General features: G+C 45.7%; 2 protein-coding genes and 1 long non-coding RNA gene across 3 annotated transcripts; 1 reads left to right on the top strand and 2 right to left on the bottom strand.

Moving 5' to 3' along the window:
- Positions 1-555: 555 nt before the first annotated feature.
- ptk6b (PTK6 protein tyrosine kinase 6b) lies at positions 556-9,264 on the bottom strand. Its single transcript, XM_030361690.1, has 8 exons — positions 8,588-9,264; positions 8,001-8,122; positions 7,284-7,444; positions 6,564-6,729; positions 3,578-3,739; positions 2,954-3,135; positions 2,180-2,333; positions 556-1,851 (listed from the first exon to the last, which is right to left on the bottom strand). The coding sequence occupies exons 1-8, from the start codon at positions 9,088-9,090 to the stop codon at positions 1,670-1,672; spliced, it is 1,632 nt and encodes a 543-aa protein (XP_030217550.1). The 5' UTR covers positions 9,091-9,264; the 3' UTR covers positions 556-1,669.
- Positions 9,265-9,663: 399 nt separating this feature from the next.
- On the bottom strand, positions 9,664-20,262 carry srms (src-related kinase lacking C-terminal regulatory tyrosine and N-terminal myristylation sites). The gene is made up of 8 exons (XM_030361691.1): positions 19,889-20,262; positions 18,809-18,930; positions 17,331-17,497; positions 14,684-14,831; positions 13,909-14,067; positions 12,047-12,228; positions 11,466-11,622; positions 9,664-10,607 (listed from the first exon to the last, which is right to left on the bottom strand). The coding sequence occupies exons 1-8, from the start codon at positions 20,260-20,262 to the stop codon at positions 10,408-10,410; spliced, it is 1,509 nt and encodes a 502-aa protein (XP_030217551.1). The 3' UTR covers positions 9,664-10,407.
- Positions 9,972-14,661, top strand: LOC115547463 (uncharacterized). Its single transcript, XR_003977367.1, has 2 exons — positions 9,972-10,064; positions 14,624-14,661. It is a non-coding gene; the product is annotated as an uncharacterized LOC115547463 (long non-coding RNA).
- Positions 20,263-20,706: the final 444 nt, after the last annotated feature.

The raw sequence follows: 20,706 nt of genomic DNA, 5'->3' as shown, positions 1-20,706 counted from the left end.
AGCATCTGTAAATGTTTTTATTCGCAGGAAATATCAGCCAAACATGAATTCCCATGTAGGACAAAACTGTGTACATGCAGGTTCTCTGAAAAACAATTTAAAGGAGATGCAAACGACAACGCCACTTGTAGATTGGTTTGCATCACTGGACTCTTTAGGCCTACATGCTATTATTGGCTGATGTGTTAACCCATTCGCCCTGGCCCGGGAGTTCACAACTTTTACTTTCAAACAGATCATAGTCGATTTGGAATTCCCATAGTTTTTGATTTAGGATTAGAAAGCCTATCAATATCTTGGGCGAAATTTCAAGAGAATGTAGGCTAGGATCACGCTGGTCCAGGTTGAGATCCTGAATATCTCTTCATCAGTGCTTTAAGCCTGCATAGCTCCTTTTACAACAACATACAAATAATGTTGCCACATCCGAGACAGACACATTGGCCCAGGCATACCTCACCCATCTCCCTTCCTTACATCCTCCAGTCACACCCCAGCCTACTACCTCCCCCATCTCCTCCAGTGTCACACCCCCACCCCACCAACCTAACTCACCCATCTCCAACCCTGTTCGTTGTCTATCTGTCTTTGAGTATTTAAAAAAGTGCTATATAAATATAACGTATTGTGATTATCAATATTATGTAAGCCTATACTTACACACCTACTTAAAACGTATGCTTGGGCAATATTTTTTAATACATTTATAAGTATACCAAGAACTTGGTGTGTAACTAAACTAAACAAGGTTGCATGCCAGCGCCTTAATCGGCAGTGCTGCAAATTATTAGAGAACGTGCTCTCTGCTGCGCCCTTGTGTTCATACAGAAGACATGACATCTCACTGACGGACGCAAAACATAAAATCTATTCAATATGGGCTACAATATTTCGAGTATTTTTTTTAAATATAAATATTTATTTTTAATAAAAAAACATATCATAATCACAAATGGTCATTCATTGTGTGGCCTGTCATTGAATATAGGCCTAATACATAATGTACCATATGTTGAGCAACACAAATAATACGATTCTCCTTTTATGTCAAAATCAAGAACCTTACTTTAGCCTGCTAATTTCACTAGCCCAATCAAAGGCCTATCCAGCAAAGTTTTTTCTTCAGCAACTTCAGATTCAACGAGAGGTTCTCAAGAGGACTAAGTGTGAATATAAGATCCTGGCCACGCATGGTTTCTCTTCATGGAACCCTTGAGGCAGCTTGCATGTATACGAGTCTGGCTTTTGAAGCAACACTGAATACCTCACGGAGTGAGAGTGGCTGTTCTGTGGCGTTTAACATGAACAATTCCTTGATGCCCATTATGGATATCATATTTAAAAAACAGATTTAATAAACAAAAGTAATTTGATACACTGTATGTACACTAATGTACACTAATAAGGTTGCATAACTCGTTTTGATTCATGATATCATGTGGCCATTTTTCCACCCTAAGAACAATATACACATACACAGCCAAACTTCGAAAAGGCTGAAACATAACGTGTACATGTTGCATTCCCTTCATCAATCCTAAAGCATTGATTTCATTTTTATTTTATATTATTCATGAAACCAAGATAATCATTCAGATGAACAGCAACCATGTTTTCTATTCAGGTCTCGACTGTTCCTTGGGACAGCACACAAGAACTGCAGGCAGCCTCACTCAAATAAATAAGTGCCGCAGCCCAGCCGCACGCAGAGCTCCTTGAAGTCGGGCCTGGAGCGTGGGTCTGCCTGCCAGCACTCCGTCATGATGCTGTATATGGCTTTAGGGCAGCTGGGAGGAGCTGGCATACGGTAACCGGTGGTAACCTGCTGATACACTTCCTGATTGCTGAGGGCTGTGAGGAACGAGAATAAACACGGCAACATCGAAAAAGGAAATGTGAGAATATGATCGTGCAGCAGGCAAAAAAAAGAGTGAATTTTCAGTAGAGAACCCAAGACTTAGTTCAGGGCTCAGTATAGCAGGCTACACGTTATATTAGCTCAAAACCAATTACTTAACAGGAAGAACAGAGATAACGGAGATTAGAGAATGAGCGTCTTTGCATCCGTGAAACAAGTCCTCTGAAAAACAATCCTTGGTATTCAGACACTCCCATGACTGGCCACTATTGCTGAATCCGAATCCGAATCCGAGCCCATGGTTTTCATTCATTCACCCACCTGGATAGGGAGTGCCTCCGCGGCTCATGATCTCATACAGCAGCACGCCGAAGGACCACACGTCGGACTTGCTGGAGAACTTCCCGTGGCTGATGGCCTCCGGGGCGGTCCATTTGTACGGAATCTTCCGGTCCAGTGTGATGTAGAAGGGCTCCTGAACAACAGAGAGGGACCAGGATGTTGGATCAGTGAATGGATGGATGGATGGATGGATGGATGGATGGATGAATGGGTGGGTGGTTGGATGACGAATGAATAATGGATGGTTGGATGATGGATGAATGGGTGGATGGGTGGATGGCAGGTGGGAAAACAGAGATTGGAACAATGAACTAAACAGAGTGGTAAAACCAAGACTTGCGTCAACCAAGTACCTCCGTTTCAAAGCAGAGCCACAGCCTCTGACAGCATGCAACACAAGCAACCCAAGAAACACGAGTGTCTCAGTAGCTGCAGACTGTTGCTCACCCAATGATAATAATATAAATAACATAAGATTTTGTTTTAAGTTATTTTCAAGACCGATAAAGGCACTTAAAATACATTTTAAAACAGACAATACTGAATAAGTTCAAGAGATATTCACACAAAAGCACACACAAACACACAGACGCACAAACACACGCACGCACGCACGCACACGCACACACACACATACACATACACATATATAGTTACATACACACATGCATACACAGATAGAAATAGACGGTGGTAAAGGCCAAAGGTGAAACTACTACTACTACTAGATGATCAGATCACTACATGCTATACCTTGATGATCCGAGCCAGTCCAAAGTCCGCCACCTTACAGATGTAGTTTTCTCCCACCAGGACGTTGCGAGCCGCCAGATCTCTGTGGATGCTGTTCTTCTCCTCCAGATATGCCATCCCATCAGCCACCTGGGCAGCCATGTCAATCAGAGGCTCCGCCTCCAGTGCCCCCCCCTCTCTACCTGGGGCCAATCAAAAACAAGCAGAAATATAATCAATCTACACAATGGCAAACAAACTAATCACCGTTTCTGGAAGGATGGGTGATTGTCATGCGTTTCTAGAACTTGAACCCGAAACTACAAAGTAAAAAATTATTCTTAATCAGGTGAACCTACACGCACATGATACACACACACACACACACACACACACACACACACACACACACACACACACACACACACACACACACACACACACACACACACACACACACACACACACACACCACACACACACACACACACACACAGGTGTGTGTTATTTTCAACCATTTGAAAAAGTTACGTAATACCACATGTATTACAGGTGCAAAAAAGCTGTTGTTAAAATAAAGATTTTCAGCCCGGACACACACACACGCACACACACGCACGCACACACACACACACGCACACCTACCTCGGAGGAAGCTGAGCAGGTTGCCCTTCTGCATGAGCTCGGTGATGATGTAATAGGGGGGGGAGGCGGAGCACACGGCCATCAGGGAGATGAGGTGAGGGTGACGCAGGGCTTTGAGAATCTGCACCTCCCTCTGAAACTCCTTATGGTTCAGCTCAGAGTCTGAGGAGAGGCAAGACACGCCCACGGATACATACAGGTACATAGTCACACATATGCACATGTGCAGTCATAGATACGTACATGGACATAGTCATAGAAATGTACATGTGCATGGACATAGATACGTACATTTACGTAGTCATACATACATACATGTACATCTTCATAGATACGTTCTTCTACATCAGGGGTCTCAAACTCAACTTATCTGGGGGCCGCTGGAGGTAGAGTCTGGGTCAGGCTGGGCCACATCAAGTATTCCACAAAAAAAAGTATCTCAACTGACCCAATCTAAGTTAATGATAGGGCTATAATTAGATCACGTTGGCTATGTTTTGCTGACAACAGGGGACATTTCATAGCGGTTGGTGGAAACCGGGACATTTTTGCGTCCTTTGGTTTTTGTCGGGACTCAGGACACGCAACTCAAAATTCGGACTGTCCTGGCAAAACCGGGACATCTGGTCACCCCATCACAAGTGATAAAAAAGCGTGGCAAGCGACTCAGCAATAATGTGCGTTAGACAACAACGCCCGGGCCGCACTACCACTAATCTTTGATGTCAAGTAGATCTGATCTACATAGTCATAGATACGTACACGTGCATAGTCATAGATACATACATGAACATAGTCTTTGATACATACATGAACATAGTCATAGATACATACATGAACATAGTCATAGATACGTACATGAACATAGTCATAGATACGTACATGAACATAGTCATAGATTCGTACACGTTCATAGTTATAGATACATACATGAACATAGTCTTTGATACATACATGAACATATTCATAGATACATACATGAACATAGTCATAGATACATACATGAACATAGTCATAGATACATACATGAACATAGTCATAGATACGTACATGAACATAGTCATAGATGTATGATTTCTTAGAATTTGGGCTAGATTTGTAGAGTATGTTAATATATAATATAACTGAAGGACAGAGGAATAATTTAATGTAATATTTGTGATATTGCCATTTATTAAGGTTTGTAATGTTATTTGTTATTGTGTTATTGCGGTGTGATTAAGAGCTGGGTCCCGTGGATATGGGCAGCGACACTCAATCACCATTAAGCACCTATTCACACGCATAAGGGTTGGCCTTTATGGAGGAAGAGAGGGTGACTGGGTGTCCGTATTTTTTAGTGACCGCAACAGTATTTTGATCCAATATTCTTTTGATTTCAACGTTTGATCGCTGTACTTACTTTGATTACACTTTGTGGACATTCTAAGAAATCGATACTTGTTCAGTTCAAGTTCCTTCAACATTTTCTTTTGGTTCTCAGCAAGTCTTTTTTGGTAGCGCGTCAAACAAGGAAGCGAGCCAGACTCAGGGTCGCCACAATACCTTTCCAAATTACGATGTCTTTGGAATGTGATTCAACCCGTGTTGCTCTTTGCCTGCTGATGGTGAACAAGCTGCTATAGTTAAAGGAATGCCTCTGTGCTGTACTCAGGTATTTAGAACAGGGCTGGCATGCCTCTCTCTTCCGGGAATAATGCTGGGTTTCAGTGCAATCAATCAGTACATTACACTACACTACAATGATCGGTGACTCCCGGTCATACATTGTTTAAGCTCTTGATAATGATTCGCTATTGTATTTCTTTAATTATTCTTCGTATTTATTCAGATTACGTTTATTCCGATTTTATTATTGGAACTGTTATATTGATCTACATTCTCTTCCTGTGAGCGCAAACCAGTGAGTGGACATATATAGCGGCAGAGGCAGTAGGTTGTGGTTGTGGTCTTACTGGTTTTCTAACTGGAACCAAGGAAGTTCTGATACAGCGTTATGCAAATAAATCTTTTAGTATCCATCATAGCAAGACTCGATCCTGTTAGATTTAATTATTCATGGAGTACGTTTTACCTAGATCTTTACACCCTAAAGCATAAACTAAAGACGCCACTTATGACACTGTATTATTACCGCTCACACTAAGTATGCCCAGCAGTCGGTTTCTCCCCCAGGGCATGGCATTACCATGCATGGCATTACTAACATTGCAAGGGTTTGATGTGTGCCAAACACGGTACTTTTCATCCTAGATGCGGGTTCCGCTTGGTTTTAGTAAAGAGTGATAAAGAGGGATATAGAGTGATGAATGTCTGGGGGGGTCTCTTTAATGCATCAGCCAGCAGCTGGAGAGCTCCACGACCTACGTGTATTTACACGCGTCTGGGATCACACGCCAAAACTTCAGTACACCATAGCATAATTAGATTTAATTTGAAGTCGCTTTGGTCAAGTCATAGTCAAGTAAAGTCAAATAAAGCTTTAAATTGTAATATTCTGGTAAAATCCTCTGTATATGGATTGTGTTTGTGGAGGATAAGTGGAAAAACTGTGATCTTCAGGTAAATCTGTGATGCTTGCCAAGAGTTGTTGCCCCTAACGAGTGGGTAATAATTACTGTCAATAAAGAATCGGCACTGATGTGAAGCAGGAGCCTCAAGAATGTGAAGGGCTGCCAAATACCTACCTTGCTGCCCTTTCTTTAAATGTTATCCATTTGTTAATTTTATATATTTTTAGGGTCTGAACTTGGTTGGGGCTGTGTTCCAGCACATATATACGTCTGTGTCACCTTGGTCTATGGTGGATCTTGAACGCTATTGTGGTTTTAGAAAGCTACCAATGCACTATAAACTTATCTAGAGTGTTACTTTTATGAGTTGTAGAACATTATTGTGAATAAATGTTGTTTTGCTTTTGAACTGTGAATCTAGAATGTTTCTAGAAAAGGTTTTTAAAACATTACTGCGGCACCATAAGGCTTACCGCTCTTGATGATCTTAATGGCCACGGTTATGCGGTTCTTCCAGCGACCGCGGTACACTTCGGCAAAGAAGCCGCTGCCAAGCTGCTCCTCCAGGGTGAACTCGTCCTTGGGGAGCTCCCACTCATCCACCGTGGCCTTGGAGAGGTCTGCAGTATGGGGCTCTCTCTGGGGGGCAGGGGACACCGTGATCACAACACCTTCTACAGCCCCTCAGCCCGCTGCACAACAGGGCTCACGCACATAGGCTAGACCGGACACACACACACACACACACACACACACACACACACACACACACACACACACACACACACACACACACACACACACACACACACACACACACACACACACACACACACACACACACACAGGTGTCTCTGCGTCTAGACCACACCTAGTTAAAGTTATTATTACGGTTTAAACAATGTGTATAATTGTCCGTAGTTCCTTTTCTTTCTATCAAAAAGAGGAAGACACGCAGAGACAGCTGCAGATTCACATACACCTTTACACACTTACACGCACACATACACACACACACACACACACATCCTTCCACACACACACACACCAGCACCACACACACACACACACCTTTGCACCTTTCCACACACACACACACACACACACACACACACACACACACACACACACACACACACACACACACACACACACACACACACACACACACACACACACACACAGCCTTGTACCCTCTTGCAGGGCTGTCCCAGTGGTTCGCGGGTGAGGATCTGGTGTGTTTGGTAGTGGAGCACGAGGTCCGCGAGCGAGCTGAACGACTGGGCCGTCTCCAGGGCGAACCCACCGTCACTCTGGCCGATCAAACAGTGCTTCACTTTGCTCCCCTGCCTCACTGGAACACACACACACACACACTGCTTTGGATTTGCCAGGCTTCAGCATCACAGCAAAGTCCAACCACACACTCACACATTGATATGATAATAAATATGTTTTGACACATATTTTAAACATATATGGTTTGGATTAGTCTACCAAACCCGATTAACCTTAAAAAATATTTGCTATGCCCTTGACAGCACATAAATCAGAATTAAATGTCAGCATTTGTGTATCCCATAACCAGACACCAGTCCTGGAGACAGGCTAATGTCGAGCACTGGGAAGCCTGCCAGCTGATTATCCACAAATAACTGCTCTTCTGTATTTTACACAAAGGACTATTAAAGATTAACTTTAATAGCGCTGTTGTTGTTGATTTATCAAATTGTTTTGATTTATTGTGTTTCCACAGCGATTTAGAGGATACAGTTCTACAGCTTAGTTCCTATCTCTATATATGCAGTATATGCAGCACTGTATTATACAGTAGGCCTACATTCTGCACTGGAAAATCCACCTGTGGCAGAATTTAGCTCCTTGTGAAAAATTGGCCAGTTGTCTCTCACCACAGAGCACGTATCCCACGCCGTCCTTCGGGCTCATGCGGATCAGGAAAGCACCGTTCGTGTTCTTTGGATCAGTGAGGTGGCTCTGTGCCTCAAACCGACTCATCTCCCCAAAATACCAGCTGGGTTACATGCAAATGAGAGAAGCCAACAGTACAGTGATTTGTGGTAACCGTCAAGTTACCACAATTTGACATTACATGGGGGGATTGACATTACATGGGGTGTGTATGTATCCTTGAGAGAGAGAGAGAGAGAGAGAGAGAGAGAGAGAGAGAGAGAGAGAGAGAGAGAGAGAGAGAGAGAGAGAGAGAGAGAGAGAGAAAGAGAGAGAGAGAGATTAAAGCCCTAATGAATGCCATTAGTGTGTGCACTCGCGCGCGCGAGTGTCTCAGTCAAACGTTTCTCAACAACACAGATAAAAAACAAGTTAATGAACAAATAATGTTTTATCGCGTAGTTTATTATGTGAACGTTGTTGTGAATTCAAGTAGGCCTAATTGATTGGCTCTTTAAAGGCTCTGTACGGAGGTGTGTACACGCAGGCTCCAGTGAGAGCTCAGAGCATGGTAGGCTACTTTACTCACGGTTGTGCGACCATAGACTCTTCCTTCTCCAGGTAGTTGAACGGGACGAAACCAGAACCCAAATCGCACCCATCCTTGTCTATCTTCCGCACGGTCCACCAGTCGCCGTTGCTAGTGATGACATGGAAAATATCTCCTTCTTGGAAGGACAATTCGTCGTCGTGCCGGGATTCGTAAGGGAAAATCGCCTTGTAGATCGAAGACCCATCTATGTTCGTGTCCCCGGTCGGAACTTCTGCATCTCTTTGCGGCTGCTCTACTTTCACCCTATCGACATTTTTGTGCCCGAAAATCTTTTCGCCCAAGAGATTCCGACACCGGCAAGCTTTGCAACAATATCCCCCCATAAAGAGAGGATCCTGGACGGGACCAAGGCGCGGGAGCACACCCGCCCGTTGAGCAGGGCAAGGGTGAAACTCGTTTGAACTTGAACTGCGACAAGTTGTGACAATTGACAGAGACTTTGGTATGGTATCTTCCTGGAGAATAATAAAGTGCAACATGTTGCCGGTAAGACTCCGCCCTTTCAGATGGCCGATACCTGCGGATGCGTCAGCCTCGTATTGTCATCTGGCGCTCCTCGATTTGGATCTGATGCAGGGATGGGATATGATTAAGGCGCCCAAATAAAACTTTTGTATTTTCTCGAAAATGTACTTTTGTTTGTGCTACTTTTCCTTTTATTTCTTAATTAATTTGAAGTGATTTGAATGAAAAATTGTAGAACTATTGTTAATTATGATTTAATTGGATCCCAGCTTAAGAATGGTGATGGACTATGGATTTATGGCTATTGCCTAAAGCCATAGACGGCACACAGTTTGTGGAGTTCAAAGTTGTTCTGTTTGTTCATGCAATATCTTAACAAAAGCTACAAGGCTAGCCCCATGCTTTTGTATGAAGTCCCTCTAGCTGGAACTTAATACTAGCCCACAAGACTTTCTGTCAATAAAGAGGTGAACAGGTGTAACAGGATGATCCGGTTGTAGGGCTAAAGCTAATACCTCTGTTAAATTCACCTGGCTGTTGTCATTCACCTGATATAGCCTACCCCATAATATATGACTAAAATGGTGTCATGGCTCAAGTTTCCTTTAGTTAATTTTACCTCGTTGAATTTCATGCATAGAAAACACCAAAAATGATTAAAATAGATATTTTCGTCAATTGCATTATTTCAACAATAATAATATTATCATCCATTCAGCATTCTCTGTGCAATCCGTCTGTACTTTTGTGTGCGTCTCCATTTTTGTAGTCCATGAAGAACAGTCTGTAGTGTAAACGTAGGCACTCTTGTTGCGATTCGGCTCCATATTGGTTGTAAGGATTTACGTTGGCCCGTTCCAGTCCTCAAGTAAAAAGCACGGAGGCTATGGAGCAGTGAACATCCGCACACACGTCATTATTGCACATGGCCCTGATTCATACGTTATTTCAAAAGCCCAACCTCTGAACATGTACTACACGTGTGTGTGTGCGTGTGTGTGTGTGTGTGTGTGTACACTTATACACTTGGCACTTGTAGAAGCAATACAATATCAAAAAGGACAAAACTGTGTACAAAACTCTTTACGGTTGGTGTGAAAGTGCTCAGAATGTTCGGCTTATGTTTCCTTTGAGGCAGTGGTAGGAACCAAAGGAAAGTAGGAACCCAAGAAAACGTCTTTCCTCTCTTGGGTCTGCCCCGTTTGTCCCCTCTTCATCATCGTCCCCTCTTCATCGTTGTCCCCCCCCCCCCCCCCCCTCTTCCTTGGCCTCTCTTTGGTGCAGCGGAACCGACAGGAAGTGAGGTTGCGTTGGGTAAGGTTCGTGGTTCTCTACACTTCGATGGTCTTGAAGTAGATGCGGGCGTAGATGGAGTCCAGCTGGCTGTGCAGGGCGTGGAAGGAGGGCCTCTTGAGGGCCTCGGGGGCCCAGCAGTCCAGCATGATGCGGTAGATGTTCTGGGGGCACCGCGCGGGACTGGGCAGGCGGAAGCCCGACGCCAGCAGCTCGAGAACCTCCTTGTTGCTCTTCCCTGGAGGACGGAGAGGGGCAGAGATGGACAGGTGGATGTCTACACAGTGTTTTTTTAAAGCAGCAATTTTGAACATTTTCTTGGACATTTATGTCATGTCTACGGCCGGAAGAGGGAACAATTGTGATTGAGCCTTTGGACCACAGATGTAAGCAAAAAAAGGTAAGTAAATTGTGGGTCGGTGGTGACAGTTTGTATCCTTGGAATTAAATACCTCCTGTCACCACCATTTTTGTCAAGAGACAAAAATGGATATCTTCAAGATAGCTGAGTTTTCTTGAGGTTATCTACAAATACTATATCTACTATCCTTGCATTCTTTTTGTCCACAATGTTTTATTATCATTTATAATACCTTGAAAAATACAATTTTACAATAATTGAATATACAGCACATCCTAAAGGGAGCTGGGAGGTAACCTTTAACCTCGGTGGGAGGTAACCTTTAACCTGGAGGTAACCTTTAACCTGGATGTGAGGTTACCTTAACCCTGGGTGGGAGGTAACCTTTACCTGGGTGGGAGGTAACCTTTACCTGGGTGGGAGGTAACCTTTACCCTGGGTGGGAGGTAACCTTTAACCTGGGTGGGAGGTAACCTTTAACCTGGGTGGGAGGTAACCTTTACCCTGGGTGAGAGGTAACCTTAAAGGTCCCATGACATGCCACCAGGTGTGGGCTGATTAGCCGTTACAAGCCGTTTTGAAAAACGTTGCTCATCTATCCGTCACACATCTAGGTGGACACGCCCACATGTGATGTCATATGGGGCAGATTTCCAAAACGGCTTGTAACGGCTAATCAACCCACACCTGGTGGCATGTCATGGGACCTTTAACCCTGGGCAGGTGGCAACCTACCATCGTAAGGCATCTTCCCTCGTGACATCATCTCGTAGAGCAGAACGCCAAACGACCAGACGTCAGACTTGACGGAGAAGCGCTGGTGGAGCGCGGCCTCCGGCGCCGTCCAGCGCACGGGGATCTTGGTGCTGCGGCTGGCGGTGTACACGCTGTCCTGAGGGGGGGGGGGGGGGGGGGGGATGGTCAATGGTTAACGGACGGCATCTATATAGCGCCTTTCTAACCAGTGGCCACTCAAAGCGCTTTATGATTATTGCCTAACATTCACACACACATTCACACACCGACGGCGGAGTCAACCATGCAGGGCGACAGCCAGCTTGTCAGGAGAAGCTATGGTGAGGCGTCTTGCTCAGGGACACCTCGGGGATCAAACTAGCAACCTTCCGGTTACAAGTCAACCTGCTCTACCTCCTTAGCCACCGTCGCCGCGCGCGCACGCACACGTTCACACACTCACGCACACACAGACCATATTAAACACACAGACCATATTAAACTAAGGTCAAAGGTCGTAGCAGGGCGAGGAGAGGAGCATCGGGGCTTTCCGAGCGTGACGACTGCGAGCGACGTCTCACCTTGATGATGCGGGCCAGGCCGAAGTCGGCCACCTTGCAGACCAGGTCCTCGGCCACCAGGATGTTCCTAGCCGCCAGGTCCCGGTGCACGATGTGGCGGTCCTCGAGGTAGGCCATACCCTCCGCCACCTGGCTGCCCATGTAGATCAGGTGGGCCGACTTCAGCACCTGGCCCTCTGGAGCTGCACACACGCACACACAGAAATAACAGACAGACACGTGCGCAGAACACACACACACACACACAAAACACAGAGACGTGCGCAACACACACACAATGACACGTGCACACACAGAGACGTGCGCACACGCACACACACACACACACACACACACACACAGACACACACGTAAGGCCCGGGATGTTCTTGCACCATCATCAAAGAGACATTGTCACTGCAGCACAAAGACAGAAGGAAGCCCAATTCAACCAACGGAGGGCTGGCTCAGTAGGCCTTACATGTCTGACAGAAAAGTCGATGTGTGTTTGCGCTCGAACACGCTGTGATAATGGGGTTAAACCCTTCTGTCAACACCCTCCTGATAGGGCTTTCACAATAGCTGCCGTTGTGTTTGTAGTGACATAGAAACCTACATGCAGTTGAATGTCGTCTAGGCTGAGAAACACCACCAGCATGGAAGAGTGAGAGAGGCAGTATCTTAGTCCGTTTCATAGACGCAGCCTACATTGTGCATTCAACACATTAAATTATTAATATGTTACCTTTCCGTCTCGAATGACTCATGCCTATCGTTTCATCTGACCTGGATCCTCCCGGCTCCGTCTTCCTCTGACTCTAAGTGGTCTATTGTTCGCTGCGTGCATCTGTGTGTGTGATACTCGTGTCTCTGTCTTCCTCTGGCTGTTTATACAACTAATAACCTGATATGTTACTTTTTATATTATAAGTGAACAATTGTTCGGGGTGTGTGTGTGTGTGTGTGTGTGTGTGTGTGTGTGTCCCCTCTGGCTGTTAATGTTGTCCTTCCTAAACCTGGACCTGTTGTTAGTTTTCAATACTCTAAACCAGGGGTCTCAAACTCGCGGCCCGGGGGCCAATTGAGGCCCGCGGGATGATATTTTGCGGCCCTCCACTTGATCGAAAATGTAATGCGAGTGCGGCTCGCACGTTGTTGTCGAATGCACATTTCAGCTGAGTCGCTTGCCACGCTTTTTTAGCACTTGTGGTAGGGTGACCAGATGTCCCGACAAAAGCCAAAGGACGCTAAAATGTTCTGGTTTGCACCAACGACTATGAATTGTCCCCTGTTGTCAGCGATTACATGTTATCTAATTCTAGCTTGGGTCAGTTGTGCTCCTTTTTTTTGTGGAATACTTGATGCGGCCCAGCCTGACCCAGACTCTCCCTCCAGGGGCCCCCAGGTAAGTTAAGTTTGAGACCCCTGCTCTAAACGGTCCCATCCAGTGGGACCAAATTCTTCCCTGCTTGTGTGTCTGTTTTTTGTGTGTGGGTGTTTCCCTGCATGTGTGGGTGTTTGCTTGCACGTGTGTCTGTACGGGTGTGCATACATCTGTGTGCGCGCGTGTGTGTGTGTGTGGGTGTTTGCATGCGTGTTGGCTTGTACGTGTGTGAGTATATATGTGTGCGTGCGTGCGCGCGTGTGTGAGTATATGTGTGTGTGTGTGCGTGCGTGCGTGTGTGTGGCTTCCTCTGGCTGTTGATATTGTCTTTCCAAAACATGAACCTAATAAGTCACCTTTTCCTGTTGTAAGTGGACTATTGTGTGTGTGTGTGTGTGTGTGTGTGTGTGTGTGTGTGTGTGTGTGTGTGTGTGTGTGTGTGTGTGTGTGTGTGTGTGTGTGTGTGTGTGTGTGTGTGTGTAATGGGTGAGTGACTTACAGGCCAGGTAGGCCTTGAGGCTGCCCTTGGACATGAGCTCGGTGACGATGTAGACAGGCTCCCCTCTGGAGCACAGCGCCAGCAGCTGGATCAGCTTGGGGTGGTGGAGGCTCTTCAGCGCCTGCACCTCCTTCACAAACTCATCCTGCTTGGTGTCCTCTGGGAGGGGGGGCAGGCGGGCGGGGGGATATCAGTTAGTAATGTTCATCATGGCTGCGGTCTGTCCGGTGAAGGGCAGATGAACGGTTACGTTCAATGTCGTTGTCCGTACATAAATCCCTCTGGGGGGGTCTTTGTACGTGGGGTGGAATATGACCTTTACTGTTCTAATTGGTGAGGTCACTCCAAAGCTTTTGCAACTGTGTTATTAAGTCGACTAATACTGAAACGCAGAAGCAATTATAAGACAATGCAGGACTAAAATACAAAATTCTTCTTGAAAATTAAACCGTAACAATAAGTAAGTATTATTTATTCATATTTGTTACACTTTCCTAGCTAGCCTTTGTTGGGCAATTCTAACTACAGCTGGTGAACTTAACAGGCCAATAATAAGCAAAAACGCTGGGAAACGCTGCCCTAACGGTACACAACGGCACGCCATGAAGACGGTATCCTTCCCGACGGGGGGGGAACACTGTCAGATGCAGATCCCACACGTCCGAAACATCGATCCATCTCACTACCGCCCCCTCTCCAGCCCCTGAAGGTCAAGGTGTGTGTGTGTGTGTGTGTGTGTGTGTGTGTGTGTGTGTGTGTGTGTGTGTGTGTGTACCTTGCTTCAGCATCTTGATGGCCACCTTCCGGTGCTCCGTGGTCCAGGTCGCCTCCCACACCGCTCCGAAGTGGCCCTCTCCCAGCTTCCGGTGAAGCTGGAACTCTTCTCTGGGTCGCTCCCAGGGCTCCATGTCAAACAGCTCCCGCTGCACAGGGACCACAGGGGAAGGGTCACACAGCAGCACAGCGCCCTCCAAGCCCTTTCTGACCCTCTGAAGCCCTCCCAGGCAGACCCTGTACACACCGTCTCACAGCCGCACTGGGTGAACAGGGAGATCGTAGCGCTTTATTTTTTAAATCAGAGTGTTTTTAACTGATGTGGTGCTTTGGCCTCGGGGTGGAAGAGTCGTTTCCTATTTTAGATATAGATTAAATAATTATAGATCATGTAATTAATTAAGTGAAAAAGCATGAATTAATAAAGTCACGGTGCTCTTTTTGAGGAGCACTGAAATAGAAAAACGTATGTAACTCCCCTTCTAGTAAAGCAATGATTGCAATAAAGAGTATTACGATTTAAATCACAATATAAAAAATTGAGAAAAGAGTATCATTCAAGCAACATGTTTGAGATTTGATTTGTACTGGTTTTGAAAACCAGAATGAATGAATTTGACTTGTGGGTAAAATAAAGAAATGGGTGAGATCATCAAACTTAAAATCAAATACTTTATTTAAAAGTAATCTGGTTCCTCAATGAAAACCAAGTAAAAGAACCAAGTGCTTTAATTTATACAAAACATGTTGATCATAGGTAGGTAGAATTTATCAGCATGAATGATCAATATCAAGTCAACAAGGAAATCAAATGGAAAAAGGTGCGGTTTAAATAATCTTGATTCCATATATGAGAATAACATAAAGATATTTGAACAACAGCCAGTCTCTACAGTTTGACTCATGATCCCAGAGATACACTCAGATACCTTTACTCCCAATCTAAATAACTGTCTTTAGTTGGGAGGTTGCTGGTCTGAGAGCAGCCACCACTGTGTGACTAACCGTCACGCCAACGCAAGTTAAATAAGGTTAGAATCAATACCAGAGACTGTGTGGGATTCGCTTAAAATAGACAGCATGGAGGTTCTTTAACCTTCCATTTTCACATACCATTTTCACAGATTCACGTTAAACGTTTGCATCCTTCTTTATCAGCTACAAAACAGTTACTGTTCCTAATCTATCTTTGTTTTACTTCAAGTGAAACATCAACTCTTGTGGCCATTCTTTGGAATTAGTGGCACAAAGTGATGGAAATAATTTAGACACTGGAATGTTTCAACATAAAAAGGCTCCATATTAATGGCAATAGGCTGAATAATTGATCGCAAGGGATATTTAAACATGAATTAGCTATTGAAATGTATCAGTGTTATATTTCGACTGATTCGGCGATTTTCATGATCGTGGCAGTCTTGAATAACAGACTCATCACTTACACCGGCATAAAAGCATTAACATTTTTTTGGAATAAAATGGATTGATGACACTACAAAACGGGGTTCAAAATAAACATAGATTTACATCTATGTTTGGGTGCTGGCATTTCTAACTGTCTGCTTATACATTCTTGTGTGTCTGCTTATACATTCTCGTTTGTCTGCGTGTGCGTGTGCGTGCGCGTGTGTGACAGGGACATCATTAATATGTTTACCATCACTGCAGTGCATCATTTCTGTGTGTGTATTTTATGCATCTATTTACTTTATGCATTCATGCGTTTCTGTTAAAGGCTTCTCTTTATTTGCATACGTGTACCAGAAGTGTCCACCCATAGGAGCATGCCGATATGTCTGCTGCCTAAGTGTGGAGGAACACTGTAGCCTTGGTCTACGGTGCCTGTGGGAGTATCAGTAGGAGCCATCGGATGCAGGAGTCCTTGCATGTGCTTTAAATCACAGAGTTTGCATCCATAAGCATGTGGGGAGACGTGGATATATGTGGTGTCAAGATTTGCATCTCAAAAGGGTGCAAGGCTATGCTGTCTCGTGTTATGTTAGTAACACATGTTCACGGTTACTTTAACTTAGAGACCATATCATGTCCTCACTTTTAATTGTAGTAATTGGAAGAGGGAACAAGTAGTCAGACTACTTAATTGATCCAAGGGAAAACTATTATATTATAATAGTCTTGCTGAATTGTAAATATAACCTCTACTGCTCTGTGTTTCATTGGTTGTTCTGCTCTCAAAGTTACAGTTCCGTGTTGCTAGGGTACAGGCTTACGCTATAGACCAATGAGAGCTGTTGGCAGAAGACAACTGTAGACACGGCACTGTGCACACGTGTCGCTAAGTAACCTGCTGGAAGCTACCATTACCCAGAAGCGCCTTCTGCTCATCCCCGTGCAAACACCAAAGTTTCAGTAGAACTTCACTTGTTTGTGTGTGTACATGTGTGCATGTGTGTGTTGACAAAGGGCTTGTCCATGGCCTCAGAGCAAGGTTACCAATCTCCCCTGGTAGGAAAGAGAGAAGAGGAGGAATCACCAAGATTTCCCAGACCATTTCCCAGGGCTTGTGTATGCGCTATGCATGTGTGAATGCGTGTGCGTGTGTATTGTGCATGTGCGCGTGCCTGTGTTATGTGAGTGCGTGGACACGTATATGTGTGCGGGCGTGCGGGTGTGTGCGTTCATCCTACCTGCTGTGCACAGGGCAGGCCCAGTGGCACACCCAGGCTACGGGAGTTGTTCTGGTAGTAGTTGATCAGCTCTCCCAGCGTGCCGAAGGACAGCTTGTCGGACACAAAGTAGGCTCCGATGGAGGAGCGCTGGATCCGGAAGTGGTACACCTTGCCCTCGCTCCGGGCTGCACAGGGAATGAGGATATGAATATGAATAATATGAATATGACTATATTAATATTGAGCCTTCCATTGAGACTATGCAGCTCAAAGTGCTTTGATGCTTCAGCACAAACATAGCACAAAATAACGAACAACTTTAAAATAAATCTAATAATAAAGAAGAAGTTAAGAGTAGGAAATAAAAACTATTAGTGATTATATTTCATCTTTGTAGGCTTGTTTTAAGCCAAGTCCACCTCTCTGATAGCTTTTGGCTGGAGGTTCTACAGTGATGGCGTGTAGCGGATGATGGCGGCTTTCTTGATTTAATTTGGCGAACCTTCATGCCAACAACCCTGGATTTGACTGTGTAAGGTGTTCAAGACTGAGAGGTGTGTTTGCTACGCGCTAGCCCAATACATAACATTCAGCAGTCAGTAGTGTGGGTGGTAACGCGTTTGTGGGCAGCAACATTTTAGGGCTGGAAGCCACCCGTAATAAGTACATTGCGGACAAACTTGTTTGATACTCAATGCGGTTTCTGTTTGATGGCTGAGTGTCCATTAGAGCATCAGTGCTGAAAAACCATTTGGAGATGGTGCGCTGGATTTCTTTTTCCTCGGCATTACATAAATTTGTTCTCAAGACCTCGCCAAAAATATCTTCTGCAAAAAGAATCTCCCCATCTTTAGTGTGTTTGTCACTTGCTACTAGAGAGGCATGGACAAGAATAACATTACCAGCACACTCACATTTTCCTTCTCTATTTCATCTAACACTTGCATCCCCCCCCCCCCACACACACACACACACACACACACACACACACACACACACACACACACACACACACACACACACACACACACACACACACACACACACACACACACACACACACACACCTCTATTTATACGTAGCACCGTCCCCCATTGTGCACCCACCCCCTAGCCCCCACACACATGCGTCTGATAATGCATATTTTAAAAGCAACTCTGCAGAAAATGTCGAACAGCCTGTCTTCTCCATGGGAGAGAGGGCGAGATAGGGCGAGAGAGCCGGCGTTGGGGGGAGGAGAGCAGAGAATAGTCCTCGGGTAAGGCCAGAATAAGTAGGCGACGGGAATAATAGAGGGGACAGGATGAGAAATGGGAGTGCATCAAAACAACAGAGCACTGGATGAAATGAAAGATGGAGCAGCATAAAAGTTGACAGGAGTGCGTCGAAGGAGAAGGCTAAGAATAAACAACGGGATGGGGGGGGGGGGGGGGTGATGGACGACAGGGGTTCCCGGGGAAGGGGGCGGGACATGTGCGTGCCCTCCGTCACTCACCTGAGATGGTGTACTCGTCGCTATGGCTCTCGCTGATTCGCACCAGAAAGGAGCCATCTTGGTTCTGAGAGGCCAAAAGAAGGGTTTCCGCTTTCCCACGATTAATGTTGCCATAATACCACCTGAACGGCGAGAAAAAACAACAACGATTTAACCAGATACTGATGAGTGAATGCTATGACATGGACAGAGGCCTACATGGAAACAGCAGAGCGTTTTAACGTGGGAGAGTTTCAGCCACCACTGGGATAGTAGTGATACTGGATACATCATAGGTTAGTAGTCGGCTATCATGTGAACACTGGTTGGTTAAAGCAGAATCTTATCACGGCCTGAGCCCACTGTTAAAGTTCAAATCAACCCTTATTTACTCTTATCAGGGCGAGACGCGCCTCATTCTCGCTATGGCCCGTTTCCACAGTGGTCAAGTTTCACTGAAACCTACAAGGTGCGGGTTACTTTGAATGGCAACATCACAATGCGTTTGATAGTTTGACATTTACTCTTTATAACAACACGTCTACTGAAGCATATTCTTTGTTGAATCATTCTATTTAAATACCTTAATATTTCTTTTCAATAGTCTATTATTACAAACTCAGTAATGACGCCACTGTAACAATGACACACTTGAAGGTGTGCTATGATGAAGAAACCACAGCTCCAATTAGTGAAATGATTAATAATACAGTTGCGTCTGTCTTCAAGATGACTGGGTGCGGAATAGTCCAGTGAGACAAACACTGTCCAGGAGTCTTTGTGGTTAGTTACAACGGTGTGTGTCAGCAATTCCACCCGAACTACAGGTAGGGCAGACTTGAAAAGAACAGGCAAACACGGAGAACCGATACCAGGCCTACAACTCATAACCGATAAGATGATTGTAATCACAATAGACGTGCGGCAGACTTTGCACTGCAGTCCTCCTGGTGATAAGAAGAGATCCCCTGTGGTGATAAGAAGAGATCTCCTTTGGTGATAAGAAGACCCCCACAGGAGACCGCGGAGGTCACGCGCGTCGAGGCGCACAGTGCGCAGGGAGACGCAGCTCCCCGGAGTCAAGTCCACACCGATACTCACTTGTGTTTGGCAAACTCGTCCTGGAGGATGGCCACGTAGTTGGCAGGGACCAACCCGGACTCCAGAGAACCGGTGAGCTTCTTGGCAAGCACGTAGTCCCCCCGTTTCTCGATCACAGAGAGTTTGTCGCCCTCCTTCACCGTTAGCTCCTCTTCACTGCGGGCTTCGAAGTCGAACAGCGCCGCGTACAACTGCACCGGCCGCTTCTTGGGCGACGGGACGCTGATGTCACCGGAGATGGTCCGGATGTCCGCGGGACGTCGCGTCGCGCCGGTGTCGTCGTTGATGGGCACGTTTGGGTAATGGAATTCCGGCCATATACAGTTCCACATACAGCCGAGACATGGCATACAGGTGCGACAGCAGTCCTCCATCACAGAGCATCAAGGACCCCCTACACAGGCACCCAGTGTGATCCGGTTTTATGTGGTTTAAACAAAAATAGAGTGCGAGTACAACAACGCGGTTCGCTGTCGCCCCAGCCCTGGAGAGAAAAACGCGATCAAGGCTAGTCACGACCGTCCTCCTCTCCACTCGTTACCTCTTCTTGTGTCGGACGGCAGTGCACCGCCAGCAGTGGCTCGGTGGAAAAGCGAGAGGAACCGGTTTTTGGGGGGTTGAGCTCATGGCTCAACGCTCTGCGGCCGCGGGAGTCTTGCGGCTGTGGGAATGCGGAAACGGCGCGGGACAGGAGTCGCTGCGGGTCGCACACGATTCGGCCTCACGAACCCCCCCCCCCCCCCAAAAAAAAAATATAGCAGCGTTTAAACATTGACCACAAGACCTCCGCAACATTTCAATCCATTCAAATCTACTGC

The sequence above is a fragment of the Gadus morhua genome, chromosome 7, assembly GCF_902167405.1.
Source record: "Gadus morhua chromosome 7, gadMor3.0, whole genome shotgun sequence".
NCBI lineage: Eukaryota > Metazoa > Chordata > Actinopteri > Gadiformes > Gadidae > Gadus > Gadus morhua.
The sequence above is the reverse complement of the archived record's forward strand: the minus strand, read 5'-3'. Positions and strand labels throughout refer to the sequence as shown.